Raw genomic sequence first — 18,833 nt, forward strand, 5'->3', positions numbered from 1 at the left:
AAAGTTATTTTAATAGTTTTAAATTAAACAAATTTGATACAAGATATATTTTTTTATCAGATCTTTATTATTCAAAATCATTAATTGTCATATATAATTTATCCACATTAGGCAATTCCGTAATTTTTATTTAAAGAAATAATAAATGACATTAATAATGAATTTATGGTTAGTTTAATAAAAAATTTATTATATAATTAGATGGACCAACATATTTCTCTAGTAATTCTAAGAATCATCCTAATGATGATATGTGGCTATAAAAAGAAGTTGTAATGTTTCACAAATAATATACAGGGGATATTCATATATTCTGTTCGGATTAGAAAAATTAAACTCTGCGGACTGGGCCCAAAATTTTGAAAGCAAAAACGAATCTCTGTATAAATTCTAATGGACTCAGTAGAGTCGGAGTATTTCATTTGGATCAGAATAATATATTTGGATTAAAATTGTTTGGTTTAAGATGATTTTTTTGGATCCATTTTTACATAAATCTATCTTATTATCTTGTGGGACTCTTACGGAGTCGTAGGAGGTTATGTATTGGACCAGCCTTTATGTTGAGTTATTCTTTGGTTCTGACTTCACCGACCAATAAAATTTCATTATTTCAAATTTGATATTTTTTAAAAAATAAAACAAAATATTGTCAAGTTATATTATGTTTTTTTTTAAATAAAAAAAATATTAATTACAGAAAAAAAAATATTTTTAACGTCGCCAGCAAAACACTAAATCCTAAATCCTAAACCTTAAATCCTAAACCCGAAACTCTTGGGTAAACTCTAAACCCTTGGATAAATCTTAAACTCTAAATAAAAACACTAAACACTAAACCCTAAATCCTAAACCCTAAACGCTTGAGTGTTTTAGTATTTAGTGATTTTGATTTAGAGTTTAGGATTTATCCAAGGGTTTAGGATTTACCCAAGGATTTCGGATTTAAGAATTAGGTTTTAGGGTTTAGTGTTTTGCTAACGACGTTAAAAATATATATTTTTTAATTACTACTATTTTATTTATTTATTTTTACCTTTTAATATTAAAAACATTTTTTATCTTATAATTTGACAAAATTTTATTTTCTTTTTTAAAAAATATCAAATATGAAATAACACAATCATATTGGTCGGTGAACCTAAAAATAAATCCTTTATGTTTGACATCATTCATATTCAAGAACCCGACAACACTGTCCATAAAACAGTTTCTCGGTCATCTCACCGGTCTCGAGCGCGAGGGAAGCGACCACTTAGGGCATCATATTTTAAACGAAAATTTTAGTTGTATATAGGGCATAAAATTTTTTTACATGAATTTTTAATGAGGGCATCAAGAAAATTTTTTTAATGAGGGCATCAAGAAAAAATTGAGAATGTTGGACAGGCACTGATCTCGTAACAGCCAAAAACGCCACAATTTTCATGGTTACAAGAACCATCTAGATTGCATTTAGGGTTTTCACCAATTAGACTTCGGCAATCGAAACATCTTCCCTTTACTGGCAAGAAACAAGAAGATGAACACACATGTTTAGTATCTTACAATATATTCACTCGAACATATTTTTTTATTAATCTCCATAATTGTTAATATCTATATATATCTTTTTCTTCACTAATCTGAATAATTGTTAATAAATAGCTTTCTCCAAAACTTAAAACCTGAATTTATGGTGTAGGATTATTATAAAACCTCAATCAAACCACTGAATTGAGAATTTTCCACTATACATAACCCTTACAAACCAAAATATATAGCTTTTTTTTAATCCATGATACTGTAGCTTTTATAGATTCCTCTTGGGCTTAGTGTTTTCAAACGAATGGTATTTCCATATAATTAAGGAAATAATCGGATTTTTATATTCCTCAACCGAATGGTATTATGAAATACTCTGAAAACATTGTTTTGCTGGAAATACTTGGATTAAACAAAAATCCTTGGCCACTTTCAAACATGTTGCCTGTTAAGTTCACAATAAATAAATCTCTTCGTAATATAGTTTTTTCAGATATGCTGAAATTTTTATTGTATTGTGGCGGATTAGTAGAACATAAATCATTCATACTGAACTGTAGAATTAGACCCTTAAGTCCATATATATAGCAAATGGTGGAAACTAGTTTAATTATTTGATAATAGTTTTTTTAATAGATCTAATTAGCTGACAAAAAAAAATAGATCTAATTATCTAAAATCAATTGCCTTTTAAGAAAGTGTGTACATGCACTTACAAATATGGATTCGGCGGAATTGGCAAATGTAAGCTTATTCCAGTTATACCAAGACCCTTCGGGTTATTCAGGCTTATTCTACAAAAGGTTCATGATAAATAATGATGTATGTGGAAAGAATAAAGCACAATGTGATGAGGATGGAATCAGAAAAGAGTCCACAATTTGCTTTTTCTCCTTTGTATTGTTTCGATAAGTCTATTCTTTTGTGTACAAAGTTTCAAACCCTTCTTTATTTTCTTAAGTGCTTTTCAAGAAAAGAGAAGGCTCAGATTCAAGGCTCCACGCTTAAAAGATACCAAAGCTAACTAAAAAAAAACAAAAACATTCGCACCCACTGATTCCACATAACTAACTACAAAAAAAAACATCATTACCAAAGACTCTTGTTAAATGGTTGAAAACAAAAAAGTTTCTAAGATCGATCACTAAATTTCATACAAGTGTGAGTTCATTAACCGAGGCTTCATACAAGTGTGAGTTTATTAAGCGAGGCTTCTAGCTCTGGTGGTAAAGGGCTCACGGTTGTGAGTTCCGCCACATGGGTTCGAATCCCTGCCACTGGAGAATTCACATGCGGAACCCCAGCGCCCGAGACGGTGACTCACATAGTGATCAGCTTGCTGGTCCTTGACCGTTTCGGTCTCTAGTCTGGACCATCTCCGTGGGACCAGGACACTCGGTTATGAAAAAAAAAAGTGTGAGTTCATTTTTTGTTTACTTGAAAACACATGCATTTTATAGAACCTTCGACTACATATTCACATGTATCAGCTCAAGAAACCTATAAAGATGTGTATAACTTTGATGAATCTAAAGAAACTACATACTACTTTTATGGAAAATAATAGAAGATCTGATGTACAACGAATTTTGTTTGTTTCTCAAACATAATATGACTAAGTAGTCGAAACGTATTAGTCCCACCTAATACACAACAGCCATAGATAACTATTTTTATAATATAGAAATTGTGAACTTCTGTCGATTTGTATGAAATGAATAAGACTCATATCGAAATGGAGGTAATATGATGTTATACAAAGAAAACAGATGATTATGAAACTCAACAAACATATAGTATATACTGTTGTTTACTAGTGTTAGAACGAAATATCACGACTCGTTTTTTTTTCTCTCTTTTAAGTCCTATTTATCTATAGGGGTAAATCTAAATTTGATCCTATTACATATTCGAAGGACATTTAAATTTGTCCTAAGTAAATAAAAAGGACGGGACACTGCATGTGTTTTGGACCGTTTGGTTACAGATATAAAGATAAAGAAAAACTGGACCAGACATAGAACCCCTCAATCCACGCGCAATCCATCTGATTCGTATTAGTATTGCTTTTACCCGTACATCTCTAATACCCTCAGCTTTCCAAATTAAATAATTAGTAGTATTTGACCCCAAAAATATAGTATAGATACATTATTAGCAGTGTAAATTTTTTGAAAAATTATAATATAGTTATCTTAGCAGCTTTTATTTACTTTGCAGACAAATAAATCATCATCACTAAGCCCAACATGATTAGAGCGTCGAGGTCCAACATTGGCCTTTTAAAATTAACCATGTACTATTATTCTTATTGCTGACATTCAGACAATAATATTATACTTTCTTATTGTTTAACTCACATAACAATGTCCACTAATAATTGCTTTCAAATATAACGTCAATTGGAACTCAACAACTGTTCCATTATAAACACACTATTAATATGCCACCACCTGCACTAGGAGAGTAGATTTAGCATAATTTAGTGGAATTGAAGAGATACGATTAATGAAATATTTTTTATTATCAACAAACTTTTGAAATTTTCAATATTATATATCTGACGTGAAATTTCTAACTTTAATTTCTCACTAGTTCTAAAAGTTTTAGCTTCCATGTTTACTCATCATAACTATCTCATTATACTCTAAAGTTGATAACTATAGTTGTTAATCACATTCTACTGTACCTACTCCACTTCTTTTTATTTTTAATTGTTCTTCAAGCGGTGACCAGACAAAAATTCTATGAACAAATGTTCAAGTAAAGACAAAGACGTAGGGCAGAAAAGAAATACTACTAGAAAGAAAAGGGAAGAGTGATGGGAAATGTGGAGAAAAATAAGAAAAATCTAATGAACTAACATATGTAGTGGGTTCGATCTACCGTAGGAGGAGTGTCCAGGGCCTTAACCGGTACAGACGCAGGCTGGCTCCGGGCCTAGGGGGAGGGAGTAGGGCCGAAGGCCCGAACCCACCACCTGGTTAAAAAAAAAAAAAAAAAAAAAAAGTTTGTGAAAAGGGTGCTAGACATAAAAAAAATAACAAGAATAGTATTGAATTGTACTTTTAAAAATGGACTAGAGAGAAAGAGAAAAAAATGATGGTTATTTCGAAGATGGGACATAAAAGATGAGAATCCATGTGGAGTCAGCCGAACCAGATGCCCTAGCCAGCTTTCATTTTCTTCTTTTTTTCTTCTATGATTTGTTTCTTTCTTTTTTGGATTGTAGGTTATTTTGAATTTTTAGAAAGAAAATTGCATTGTATAACGTTCAAACAGTTAATAACACACTTGATAGTTAAAAAAAATAATAAATTGTTATCAAAAATCCACAAGGTTTTGATTCTTTGCCTCTTTCTTTCACTATTCACAACAAAAGGAATAGTTTCACATCTCCCACAAAATAAACTTTTGTTTTATATTATTCATAAATACTATGTACCACCCTTTGTTTTTTTTGTTATAAGTTTGGTTTGTAGTAATCAGCAAGATCCTCTAATGTATTAAAAAAGTGGTTTATTCAAAGATTTTAGTGATGAAACTAAACCAAGTTATAATAGTTGGGGAAAAAAAAAAAGCAAACCGGAATCTCTCAGAAAAAAAAAACTTCTGATAAAAAAACAGAACAAAAGAAACGTCTCAGACCAAATTGTAGGTTGAAGAAGGAACACATGTCGGTCCCACTTTAATGACTGGACCCCGCTCTCACTCTCCTTTTCTTTTTCTTTTTCTTTAATTAAAAAATAATAATTAATATTTCTCCGTTACCGTCGTCAGTAGCAGCAAGCATAGCTAGATAGATTATAGATAGCGCCCACACGTAATAAAGCAAGAGACTTTAAGAGCTTTTCGACTCTCAATTCTCGAACTTTGAGTTGGGCTTCTTCTTCTTTCATTCTCTCTCTCTCTGCTTCATATCGATTTTCCGGTGATAAATCTCTCTCGGCGTCTCCTGCATTGTACTCGATCTCACGATTCTCGGCGATCTTCGTCTCTTGTTTCCGGTTGGTAACGATTCTAAATCTCTTCACCAATCCAAAAACTCTTACTCTTTCTTTTTTTTATTTAGATTCTCGTCACAAGGTCTCTGAAAATCACAGATCGTAACACAGACATGTTCACTTCTTTGTCTTGAAACCATAGTCCTGAAGGTTATTACCAGATCACGTGTTACTCGTGTGTGCTTCTTTTTTTTTGCTTAGTTATATATATATATTTTTTTTTTCCCCACAAGATTCAGAACATTGGTTCTAGACATTGGAGCATGAACCTCTTCAGATATATTTGTTAGCGGAAGTTAAAGAACTGTTTCTTAATTTTTAATTAAAAAGTTAAGAACGGGTTCTTAAATAAAGACTTTCCTACTTTAACTAAAATAAACAGTTTTTTAATTTCTGCAAAGAACTCCAATTTAAGAACCCGGATTAATTATTAGGTTTTGTTTGTATCTCTCTAGTGTTTATGTTGATGGAGCTCAGAGATTAATTTTAGTTGACATTTTTTGGCTTTTTTATAAGGTATAAAGAGATTGATTTGGAGTTAAAGATTGTATGAATGCTGGATATGGAGAGAGTTTCCGAGCTTAAGAGACTTCCTAGTAAAGCTCCTGTCTCAAGAAGACGATACTTTGAAAGTAGAGATGCTTCTATGCATTTGGAGTACAACAACACAGGAGGAAGACCAATCAACCCAACTACAACAACACTAGGCAGAGAACTCGGCTTAGTACTCAACGTGCACAGAGAAGAGTTTGGTGGTAACCATAACGAGTTTCAAGAGTTTGAGCCTGTGGTAAGGTCAACAAACTATCCTCTCCTGGAGATTGAAGAGATCGTTGCTGCTGCTGATGCTGATGATATGTCTGAAGAACCTGGTTCCAGCTCCTTCCGTGGCGTTAGCCACCCTCCAGAGCCAGACGACATGGATCTCATAACAACTGCCACGTCACCGTCTCCATTCTCTATGCCTCGTGCGTCGCACAACACAGATCAATCAGACAAGGAATGCGTTTGGGATTCTAGTCCACACAACAGCAGCGTCAGAGCCATGAGCATCGCCAACAGCTCCTCCTCCACGCAGAGGAGCGATGTAGTGTTCAGCATGGACAAGAGCTACATGTTCGAAAGCGCCAAGACGAGTGCAAGCGACAGTAGCGGGCTCAGTGAAGAGAGCAGCTGGAGCAGCTTCACGGGAAGTCTCAACAAGCCGCACAAAGGGAATGATCCGAGGTGGAATGCAATAACGGCTGTACGGGCACGAGACGGGGTTCTAGGGATGAGTCACTTCAAGCTGCTGAGGCGGTTAGGGTGTGGGGACATAGGGAGCGTTTATCTAGCCGAGCTGAGTGGGACTAGGTGTGTTTTTGCGGTCAAAGTGATGGATAAAGCTTCTCTTGAGGATAGGAAGAAGCTGAGTAGGGCTCAGACCGAGAGGGAGATTCTGCAGCTGTTGGATCATCCGTTTTTGCCGACGTTGTATGCTCATTTCGAGACGGATAGGTTCTCGTGTTTGGTGATGGAGTATTGTCCGGGTGGTGATCTGCATGCTTTGAGGCAGCGTCAGCCTGGGAAGCATTTCTCTGAGTATGCTGCGAGGTATGTTTGGTTTCAGTATTCTCAAAAGCTTAGTTTCATTCACATTGATGGTGTACTGTTCTGTCATGTTCGGATCTATTCGGGTTTTAAGTTTTCGGGGATATAGATTTAAGTTTCATTCGTGTATTTGTAAATTTTAGTTTCGGATTCAGGTGTGGATCTATTCGGGTTTTCGGAGATAGAGATTTAAGCCTGATTATATTTATAAATTTTAGTTCGGTTTGGATCCTTGCGGGTTCGGTTACCCATTTAAATTAGGTAAAAATTTCAAAAATTAAAATATGCCTTAATATTCTCAAAATCCAAAAATAAAAATAATATATAACATATAAATTTGAATAATGTAGTACTAACTACCTAAAATTAACATGAAAGTTGGTTCAATTTTGATATTTAGGTGGAAAACATGTATATATTTTGGATATTTCCAGTGTTTTAAGTATTTTTGGCTGTTTTCATATGATTATGTGTTGTTAGTTACATTTGGATAATTTTTAAATATTTTCAAGTATTTCAATATTTTATAGATATTCAATCTAAAATAGTTAATACATTTAATTACATAATTCTGATTCGGATATATAATGTATTAACTATTTATGTACATTTAATACATAATTCTGATTCGGATATCTGCGGATATTAAAATTTTGGATCCTTTCGGATATTTAATCATTTTCGATTCAGATTCAGTACTAGTTTTTCGGGTCGGGTACTGTTTGGTTTTTAGGATCCGGATATTTTGCCTGTTGCTAATGAAGACTGTAATCTCACTTTCTTATATATGTTTCACATTGTTGTCTTCTTGGCAGATTTTACGCTGCAGAGGTGTTACTAGCACTCGAGTATCTCCACATGCTAGGTGTTGTCTACAGAGACTTAAAACCCGAGAACGTTCTGGTCCGAGACGACGGTCACATAATGCTATCAGACTTCGACCTCTCCCTCAGATGCGCAGTTTCCCCAACCCTGATCAAAACATTCGACTCCGATCCATCCAAACGCGGCGCCTTCTGCGTCCAACCCTCTTGCATGATGGAGCCCACCACATCATGCTTCTCACCGCGCAGCATCTTCTCAAACAAGAGCAAAAAGAACAACAAGACGCGTAGTAAAACGCAGACGGATGTCTCCAGATCGCACTCGGGTTCCCTCCCCGAGCTGGTGGCCGAGCCTAACACGAGGTCCATGTCCTTCGTCGGAACGCACGAGTACTTAGCTCCGGAGATCATCAAGGGAGAAGGACACGGAAGCGCGGTTGACTGGTGGACTTTTGGGATCTTTGTTCATGAGCTTCTTTATGGGAAGACGCCGTTTAAAGGATCAGGAAACAGAGCTACTCTGTTTAATGTGGTGGGAGAGCAGTTGAAGTTCCCTGAGTCGCCGGCGACTAGTTACGCGGGGAGGGACTTGGTTCAGGCTTTGCTGGTGAAAGATCCGAAGAATAGGTTGGGGACAAAGAGAGGAGCGACGGAGATTAAGCAGCATCCGTTTTTTGAAGGAGTGAATTGGGCGTTGATAAGGTGTGGTACTCCTCCTGAAGTGCCGAGGCAGATGGAGATTGAACCGCCTCCAAAGTATGGGCCGATTGATCCGGTCGGGTTTGGTAGTAATAGCAAGAGAATGATGGGAGCACCACCACCAGTAATATCAGCAGCATCAGCAGGAGCAGGAGGAGATACAAAAGCTGGTGGTAAATTTCTAGATTTTGAGTTTTTCTGAAGCTTTGTTGTTTGTGTTTGGTCACGTAATTAGCATTTATAGTCTTCTTATGTCAGCTATATATATATATATATATATGGTAACTATGTCTCAAGGCTTCAATAGATAAGAGTGGACATGGTCCCTTAAATCTTTCTTCCATGTAAACCAAACACTTTTGTAAGGACATGGAAAGCTCCAAGTCTGGAATTATTTCCTTTGGTACTACTACTGATGTGCTTGTCTGAGTCCCTTTTTCTTTTGACCCAAATATAGCTCGTTATGTCACTGCCATGCATGTTTTGGTTGGTGGTCCAAAAGCAAAAGCTATTATATGATCTAATACGAATCACTAATGGTATTTTTTTGTCTGAAGCTTCTTTTATTCAATAAAATCTATCAAAAACGATAATAGAAGAATTGATAGAATATATCTGCATTAAAAAAACAAAACAAAACTCTTGAAAACACATAAACCATTAGAAAATATACAACTTCACCAGAAATCAATGATAAACTTCACACCAAAAGTTGTCAAAAAAAAAAAAACTTCACACCGAAATTAGGTTAGGTTTTCCAAATACATTAATACTAGAATGATTTTGTTTCACGGTTTTTAATAATTAAAATGGTATCCCACATCACAACGGGCTTCATTCAGTCACGTTAATTAAAAAAAAATTCACATAAAAATAAGAACAAATCTCCAAAATAACACCTTTCTAAATTTATATTACAAAAATAGCACTCAAAAATTAAAATGACCAAAATAGCACATTTCTAAGTTTACCCTTTGAAAATTTTAATTTTTTTATTTTTCAAAATTTGAAATCTTATCCCCAAAACCTCATTTCTCAACTCTAAACCCTAAACCCTAAACCCTAAACTCTAAATCCTGAATCCTAAACCCTAAACCCTAAACTCTAAACCCTAAACTCTAAACTCTAAACTCTAAATCCTAAATCCTAAACCCCACCCTTTAACTTTAACCCCTAAGTTTGTGATTTTTGATAAAACATTAAGTGCTATTTTTGTGACTTTTGATCTTGAATGTTAGTTTGAGAACAAAAACTTGATTTAGTGCTATTTTTGTTTTTTTTTCTAAAAATAAATCCCTTTTTTTATTAAACATGTTTGGACTTGAATAAAGTTTTCTCCATAATCTATGATATCTATCGAACAACATGCGATAACGGATATAACCATTAAAATCATAATCTATGATATTCAACTATGTTCTTTTTTAATCAAGTTTGGGGTCGAAAGGACTCAATTCTAAACATATTTTCACACATATTAATAGATTGTTTTGTGTTGTTTTTATGATGTGACCCTTTCCTGTCCCGAGCAGCGATGTGGAGTGAACTGTTGTCTTGCCTCGTAACTCATAAGACTCCAAATTGTCTATAACTCCAAGTTGTTGCGTTAAACGTTGGTCCCATTCTACTCTCCTTGATCTGGATTGAACAGAAATTTTAACGGGCTTTTCATGAGGGGTATCAATTGATGGGCCTTTGGCCCATTATTGAAGCACAATTTAGATAACAGAATCTATCATGTCGGTCAGCTTCCTACCAATGTTTTTAACTGTTTTTTATTAGGTAAAACACTAAAGAAAACTCAAGTAGAAGTTATTTAAATGCTTTTCTTTTGTTTGTATAGAGATGGTACAACGAATAGGGTGAGTAAAGCACAAGTCGCACTTACCAAAACGTGTCTTTGACCTACGATTACGACATCTCCTTTCCATGTCAGAATTTTAATATTAGTATTCTACAACGTTTGTTGGCACGTGAAAATTGTGGTGTTCTTTATAGTTTATCTCTCTTTTGAAAACGATCTAATCTATTAAAATAGAAGTACAAAATTAGATTACACCTTAATTTTCCACTATATTTACAATGACATGCCATTGAAGTTATTAATTAACCTACTTTTTAGGATCTTTGTTTTTTCTCTTCAATTAATGCATTTTCAAAATCAAATTTTACCTAAAAAATCATGGCAACAATAATTAATAAACATAGCTTTTAATATTCTTTGTATTTCTTATTTAATATGTGTGTTTTAAAATAATTAATTCCATATACACATTTCGTAATTAAATACATACTTTATATGGTAATTATTTTACTAATTCCATATATACATAATAATTAATTCCATATTAACTAACCTATATCTAACTTTAAATAGTTAATGGAAAATATTGTTTTAATATAATCATATTTTTATTATTTATAAGTAATAACTAAAACAAAAGTTACAAAAAATATTTATATAATATATAGATTAATGTATAAATATATTATGTTACATATATTTTCATATAAATAATAGTCCAATGTAAATTCAGTATGATAAATGTTAAAAAGTAGAAAATATATAAGACCATATATATTAAACAGTATATACAACCATTTAGTTATGCATTATCACAAAATTTTGATCCATAAAAATAAAAATATATTTGTGTGGATATACGGATCATATTTTAAAAATATGGATGATACAATTGATGGTTTACAAGATAAAAAAAAATTACTCAATATAAACTATAAAATTATTGTGTTTAGAAATGTTATATTAAACCATTATTTAAACGGGTAAATTTTAAAATATATTATCACTTATAAAAAATAAAAATATACATCAGCGTTGGTGCGCGGATCAAGCTCAGCTCTGGTAAATATTAAAACCCGGGGAGCTTATGCTTTATTGATTCACATAATTAATTACAAAATAAATTCTATACCTGAGAAAATCTTGAATAGACCTGTCGTTGTTTTAACGTATCTTAGTTAGTTTCTATTACTTTTGTTGACTTCCACTATTGTGTTGCGCGTTGCAAGTATTTCTAATATATAATAAGCTTTTTTTCTAATATGTAATGTTGAATATTCAAAAGGTTAAGATTTGATATTGACAAGTTAAAAAGATGATCGACTAAAAATTACTATTTAATTTATATTCAAGTAAACCACTGTTTCATTTACATTCTTTTTTTTTATCGACTTTCATTTACATTCCTGTTGGGATTTATTAAATCTATGTCTAACTCTATATTGTTTGATTAATATGATATTGTCCACTTTGTATTTTAGACAAGCCCGTATAGATTTACTTTTGGTTTTCTTTCCAAAAATCATCATACAAGCTAGACATCTCTTTATATATTAGACTTTTGTCAAATTTCCAATGTTGTACTTTGTTTTATATCTCACATTCTTCCTCTCAAACTAATAACCACACTCATCTCGTGTGTTTCTTTCTTTTGAGAATGCGCCTCCCACAACATCTCGATCCTTTGAGAATGTCATTACATGTTCCGTGATCTTGACTTATTTTTGCTACAGACCTTGTTTTCTACCTTGAAAGGTCTCTATTCCTACTCGAAGGTTATAGGTTCCATGATCTTGACTTATTTCTGTCACATACCTTTTCTTCCACCTTGAAAGGTCTCTTACTTGAAAGTTATTGTGGTTTTCTTGCAGATCTTCGTCAAACCTGGTGCTCTGATACCAATGTTCGAATTTATTAAATCCATATCCAATATTTATTGTTTGATTAGTACGATATTGTCCACTTTGGGCTTTAGACAAATCGGCATGGATTTGGATAGAACATTTCAATGAGATAGTGCTTTTTCTTTTGTTTCTTTCCCAAAATGTCTCGTACTAATTAGAGTTGGACATCTCTTTATATATTAGATTTTCTTTTGTTTAATGTCCAATGTAGTACTTTGTTTGATATCTCACAATTTCAAGATACGAATGAATTTAAATTTTAGTTTTTATTTAATTACAGAAGTAGAACGATTCTAGAAGGAAAACGATAAAGGATAAAATATTCCAAAAAAAAGATAAATGATAAAAAAGAGAAATAACACTTTTACACAAAACCAATTTCTTACAATTTTCGAATATGTGTTATAGTTTATCGTTTTGTTACAATTCCGGATCCTAGTAATCAATGAACACGAGTATTAAACAAACAAACAGAAATCCACGAGCAAGATGATCGTTATAAAAATGATTATTAATACAAAAAGAAAAGAAAAAGTGTTGAAAAAGACAAAGACTAAAAGTAAAAACAAAATCAATAACTAAATATTCTGTCACGTTCTATTTTAAACAACGAGGGAAAAAAACGAAGCTTCTGAGAGCGTAAACCTCTCTCTATATCCCAAAGGTACGACGTCGTATCAAACTCAAAGAACCTTCCATGGACCTTCTCAGACTCTCATAGATCCGACCTTTATAAATCTTCTCCGCAAGTGTGCTTTCCACTTCATTCTTCAGCAGCTTTCACTCTCTAAAACCTTCTCTCTGATTCAGAAGCGCTCAAGTCCATTAATTAAGAGATTAAGACTAAATCATCTTATTATCAAATGTCAGGTTTTGATTATAACGACTTAACAAACTCAGCTGATTCCGTTACTAACGGCGTTAACCCGCCCGTTTTCTACCGGAACCCGAGTTTCAGCAACGTCATCTTAAACGACAGCTGGAGCGATCTGCCGTTGAGCGTCGACGACTCGCAAGACATGGCTATCTACAACACTCTCCGCGACGCCTTCAGCTCCGGCTGGACCCCCGCCGTCCCTCCCCCGGTGGTTGCGGAGGAAGTGAAACCAACGACGGCGACGGCGACTGCGGCGGCGAGCGGATCGCGACCGGCGGCGAGGCAGAAGGGAATGCAGTACAGGGGAGTGAGGAGGAGGCCGTGGGGGAAGTTCGCGGCGGAGATCAGGGATCCAAAGAAGAACGGAGCTAGAGTCTGGCTCGGGACCTACGAGACGCCGGAGGACGCGGCGGTGGCGTACGACCGAGCGGCGTTTCAGCTCAAGGGATCGAAAGCTAAGCTGAACTTTCCGCATTTGATTGGGACTTGCGAGTACGAGCCGGTTAGGATCAGGCCTCGCCGTCGCTCGCCGGAGCCGTCTGTCTCGGATTACTCGTCGCCGGAGCAGAAGAGTGTGGGACACGTGGAGGAAGGGGAGTCTAGCTTCGTTGTACCTGAGTTGGGCTTCACGGTGGATCAGTTGTACTCGGATGGTGGTTATTTAATGGACCAGTCGGGATATTCGTATTTCTGATAATTGTTTAATGATTTTAATTAAATAAAAGATTATCACTGAGTAAAAATTCATTTGTGTGTAAGAGTCTAATTTATTGGTCGATTATACGATCAAGAGAGGTTTTGATCATATGTATTATATGCAATGTGATGGAAAATCAATATGGACCTTTTTTTCCTTTTCCTAATTAGTAGTTTCAATTGAATACTCATATTTATATTTATATTTATATTTGAAAAACAATATCCAATTATTTCAAACAATTTCTCATTTTTAATATTGATTTAATTAGTAATATATTATATTAAAACTGAAGTACATAATAATATTTTTCTATTTTTAAGTAGGTTTTTACAAATTTTTATTCTTTTTAACTAATTCTAACCAGTTCATTTATTGTTTTCATTTAAGTGGTTTATTATATATTTTACATTCTTTTTCACTCTTACAAACTATTTCACTAATTGTATTTACCATAGTATTTCGATGTCATTTGTTTTACGTATTAACCATAATAATTTCACGTGTTTAAACGAAATTGTTCAATTAGAGACAAAAATTCAAACTGGTTAACAAAATTTTATTTATTTATTTATTTACATAATCAGCTAGACATGGACATTCAATTATACGTTCAGATACAGATCGGTTTTTACGAGTATCAAATTTTTGGATTTTAAAATTAAACTATGTTTAGATATTATAAATTTTCGGACTGGATTCAAGTTGGATTCTTCCGGTCCGGGTAAGTTTGCAGGGACTTAAAAATATCTAAATGATCTATATGTTTAAAAATGTCACTAAACAATTTATAAAAAAAGAAGTAAAAATCAAATCCGCAAGGGCGCGTGGATACAGGTGCATGGATTAAGCTCTAGTAATACAAATCAACAATTTTATTTGTTCTATTTTATTAGAGTTTCAATATTAACGAATTTAATTGTATCACATTAAACTACACTTGTAACATAATGAACCATTGTATTGTATGAAACATTTTTTTGACAACACCATTGTATGAAACTGTATGTTTGACAATTCTGTTTACATCATACCAATACCAAGAATATATTGCAAGTTTTTCTTTAATAATATGCATAATGATAAATAATTGTTTTAGAATTCAACTTCAGTGATACATTTTTTTTATTTGATTTATGTTTGACAATTCTGTTTACATCATACCAACACCAAGAATATTTTGCAAGTTTTTCTTTAATAATATGCATAATGATAAATAATTGTTTTAGAATTCAACTTCAGTGATACATTTTTTTATTTGACATATTATCATTGATTCAGGTTAATTTCTAGTTCTCTCTTTAAGCTATTTTATAATTATTCATATTAAATTAAATTGTATTCCGTCCGTTTAAGAAAGATGTATGTTTTAGGTTTTTTACACTTATTAAGAAAACATATCACATTTTAGTTACCAATGCATTATTTTCCGTTATCAACTATTTCTTACAAATTTTAACCAATAAAATCTTTATAAATACCATTATGTTTTTTGAAGTTTATAATTTGCAATTAATTTATGCATTGAAAATGTAAAACATATATCTTTTTGAAAGAATTTTTTTTCTCTAAAATATAGATTTTTTTTTGAAACAGAGGAAGTATGTTAGTCCACCAATTAAGGGAGTATTATGAAGTTTTACAAAATTAATTGATAAAGAATTAAAATGATTCTCATGTATAGCAATTTTTTAAAAAAGTTTGTTTGTAGTTAAAAAAAAAGTTTGTTTGGAAACATGGATTGCAGTTTTAAAAAAGATGTTTGTTTGGAAACATGGATTTTAGTTTAAAAAAAGATTTGTTTGGAAACATGGATAACAGTATATTAAGAGAAAAAAAGTAATGGGCTTATATTTTTAAGAAAATTTGGAAGTCCATTATATTATGAGAACCTATCTACCTGGTACCTAATCGGGTTCGGTTCAGGTCTGTTTGAGTTTTGGGTTTCCGGGGTCAATGATTTCAGCCTCATTCTAATATTTCTAAATTTCAGTTTGGGTTCACTTCAGATTTTTTCGGGTTCGGTTCGAGTTCGAATCACCCTTTTAAATTACTTTTAAAATTTTAAAATTTATTACATATTTATATACTTTAAATTTCTCAATAAATATAAGCAAAATAATATACTAAATATAAATTATAATAACATATGTTAAAATACCTAAACTTAACATATAAATTACTTTAGTTCAAATATTTGGATAGATAATCAATAATTATTATAAATATTTTTGGTGTTTTAAGTATACTTTTACTATTTTATATAATTACTATTGATTATTTGTATGTATTTTCAAGTATTTAAACCAGGTTAAAAGTATTATATATATTCTAGATGTTTTATATATATTAAATCTAAAAATAGTTAAAATATATAAGTATATAAATCTATTTCAGATACATTCGGGTACTTGGAATACTTCAGTTCGGATGAGATTCGGTTCTCTAAAAACCAAAATTTTGAATAATTAGGATATTTAATCAATTTCGGTTTGGGTTTAGTACTACTTTTTTGGATCGAGATCGATTCGGTTCTTTAGATTCGGGTATTTTGTATAACCCTTATATTTTTTACATGAAAAACAAATAGAAACATATTTTTGAAAAATATATCCGCGCGGATGCGCGGATCAAAGTCTAGAATACATTAATACAAATACATAATGTGTTTAGAAATTTTAAAACAACACTAAAGATCATAAAGTTTAGTATATAGAGCATTTACCGAAAAACTCGATATTTTCGTAGGGATTAACTCATACTGTTTGAGAAAAAATCAAAAATATGACAATACTACTTTAATAAATAGCTGCATCATGCACAAACATAAGATGAATGTAAAAGAAGTTTGGAACCTTTGTTGTGTCCGTTCTCTAGACAATAGCGATTTTAAAGTGGTTAGTCCACCAATTTAGGGACTATTATGAAGTTTTACTAAATTAATTGATAATAAATTAAAACAATGTCCATGTACCATAAAAGAGAGTTTAATATACATTAATACAAATTTCGAATGTGTTTAGAAATTTTAAAACAACACTACAGATCATAGACTTAATTATATAGAACATTTACCGAAAAACTCAATATTTTCGTAGGGGTTGTTAACCCATAGATTTTGAAAAAAATTCAAAAAAATAAAAATTGTATTTTAATGCATAGTTGCATCATTCACTAACATATGATGAAGGTCAAAGAGGTTTGGAACCTTTGTTGTCTCCGTTTTTACTAAAAATAGTGATGTTATAGTGGTTAGTCTACCAATTTAGGGAGTATTAAGAAGTTTTACTAAATTAATTGACAAAAAAATTTAAATGATGCACATGTACCATGAAAGTGAGTTTAATATACATTAATACAAATATAGAATGTGTTTAGAAAGATTAAAACAACAGTAAAGATCATATGCATCAGTATATAGAGCATTTACCGAAAAATTAAATATTTTGTAGGGGGTTAACCCATAGATTTTGAGAAAAATTCAAAAAATGAAAATTCTATTTTAACCAATAGTTGCATCCTTCACTAACATATGATGAAGGTCGAAGAGGTTTGGAGCCTTTGTTGTCTCCGTTTTTCTAGAGAATTGCGATTTTATAGTGGTTAGTCAACCAATTTAGAGAGTATTATGAAGTTTTACTAAATTAATTGACAAAAAATTTAAACGATGCACATAGACCATGAAAGAGTGTTTAATATACATTAATACAAATGTATACTGTGTTTAGAAATATTAAAACAACAGTAAAGATCATAGGCATGATCAGTATATAGAGAATTTACCGAAAAAATAAATATTTCGTAGGGGTTAACCCATAGATTTTGAAAAAAAAATCAAAAAATGAAAATTCTAATTTAATGCATATTTGCATCCTTCACCAACATATAATGAAGGTGAAAGAGGTTTGGAACCTTTGTTGTCTCTGTTTTTCTAGAGAATAGCGATTTTATAGTGGTTAGTCAACCAATTTAGGGAGTATTATTAAGTTTTATTAAATTAATTGACAGTAAATTTAAACAATGCCCATGTACCATGAAAGAGGGTTTAATACATATTAATACAAATATAGAATGTGTTTAGAAATATTAAAACAACAGTAAAGATCATAGGCTTCAGTATATAGAGTATTTACCTAAAAATTAAATATTTCGTAGGGCCAATAGATTTTGAGAAAAATTCAAAACAATAAAAATTCTATTTTAATGCATAGCTGCATCCTTCAATAACTTATGATGAATATTAAAGAGGTTTGAAACCTTTGTTGTTTCCGTTTTTCTTGAGAATAACGATTTTATAGTGGTTAGTCAACAAATTTAGAGAGTATTATGAAGTGTTACTAAATTAATTGACAAAAATTTAAACGATGCACATGGACCATGAAAGAAAGTTTAATATACATTACTACAAATATAGAATGTGTTTAGAAATATTCAAACAACAGTAAAGATCATAAGCTTCAGTATATCGAGTATTTACCGAAAAATTAAATATTTCGTAGGGGTTAGTTAACCCATAGATTTTGAGAAAAAAATCAAAAAAATGAAAATTCTATTTAATGCATAGTTGCGTCCTTCATTAACATATGATGAATGTCAAAGAGGTTTTGAACCTTTGTTGTTTCTGTTTTTTTCTAGAAAATAGCGATTTTATAGTGGTTACTCTACAAATTTAGGGAGTATTATGAAGTTTTACTAAATTAATTGATAAAAATTTAAACGATGCACATGGACCATGAAAGAAAGCTTAATATACATTAATACAAATGTAGACTGTGTTTAGAAATATTAAAACAACTGTAAAGATTATAGGCTTCAGTATATCGAGTATTTACCGAAAAATAAATATTTCGTAGGGGTTGTTAACCCATAGATTTTGAGAAAAATTCAAAAAATGAAAATTCTATTTTAAT

The 18,833-nt window shown here is 32.1% G+C and overlaps 2 protein-coding genes across 5 annotated transcripts; both read left to right on the forward strand.

Moving 5' to 3' along the window:
- The first annotated feature begins 5,335 nt into the window (after positions 1 to 5,335).
- On the forward strand, positions 5,336 to 9,036 carry LOC106336896 (serine/threonine-protein kinase D6PKL1-like). 4 transcript variants are annotated; one of them, XM_013775865.1, is made up of 3 exons: positions 5,336 to 5,535; positions 6,045 to 7,121; positions 7,934 to 9,036. In XM_013775865.1, the coding sequence occupies exons 2-3, from the start codon at positions 6,082 to 6,084 to the stop codon at positions 8,841 to 8,843; spliced, it is 1,950 nt and encodes a 649-aa protein (XP_013631319.1). In that variant the 5' UTR covers positions 5,336 to 5,535; positions 6,045 to 6,081; the 3' UTR covers positions 8,844 to 9,036. The 4 variants fall into 4 exon arrangements, with proteins under 4 accessions (XP_013631319.1, XP_013631321.1, XP_013631318.1 ...); XM_013775867.1 differs by having other exon boundaries at positions 5,336 to 5,531; positions 6,053 to 7,121; XM_013775864.1 differs by having other exon boundaries at positions 5,336 to 5,531; positions 7,934 to 9,035.
- A 4,067-nt stretch (positions 9,037 to 13,103) lies between these two features.
- LOC106340159 (ethylene-responsive transcription factor 13-like) lies at positions 13,104 to 14,065 on the forward strand. The gene has a single exon (XM_013779020.1). It carries the CDS (start codon positions 13,213 to 13,215, stop codon positions 13,918 to 13,920), a length of 708 nt encoding a protein of 235 aa, XP_013634474.1. The 5' UTR covers positions 13,104 to 13,212; the 3' UTR covers positions 13,921 to 14,065.
- The last annotated feature ends 4,768 nt before the right edge of the window (positions 14,066 to 18,833 follow it).

Source organism: Brassica oleracea, chromosome C4 (genome assembly GCF_000695525.1).
Source record: "Brassica oleracea var. oleracea cultivar TO1000 chromosome C4, BOL, whole genome shotgun sequence".
Taxonomy (NCBI): Eukaryota; Viridiplantae; Streptophyta; class Magnoliopsida; order Brassicales; family Brassicaceae; genus Brassica; species Brassica oleracea.

Excerpts from the sequence above, each read along its gene's own strand:
- LOC106336896 (XM_013775865.1), top strand. The coding sequence starts at position 6,082 with ATGCTGGATATGGAGAGAGTTTCCGAGCTTAAGAGACTTCCTAGTAAA. Across the intron at positions 7,122-7,933 it reads TTCTCTGAGTATGCTGCGAG|ATTTTACGCTGCAGAGGTGT; the intron begins GTATGTTTGGTT and ends TCTTCTTGGCAG.
- LOC106340159 (XM_013779020.1), top strand. The coding sequence starts at position 13,213 with ATGTCAGGTTTTGATTATAACGACTTAACAAACTCAGCTGATTCCGTT.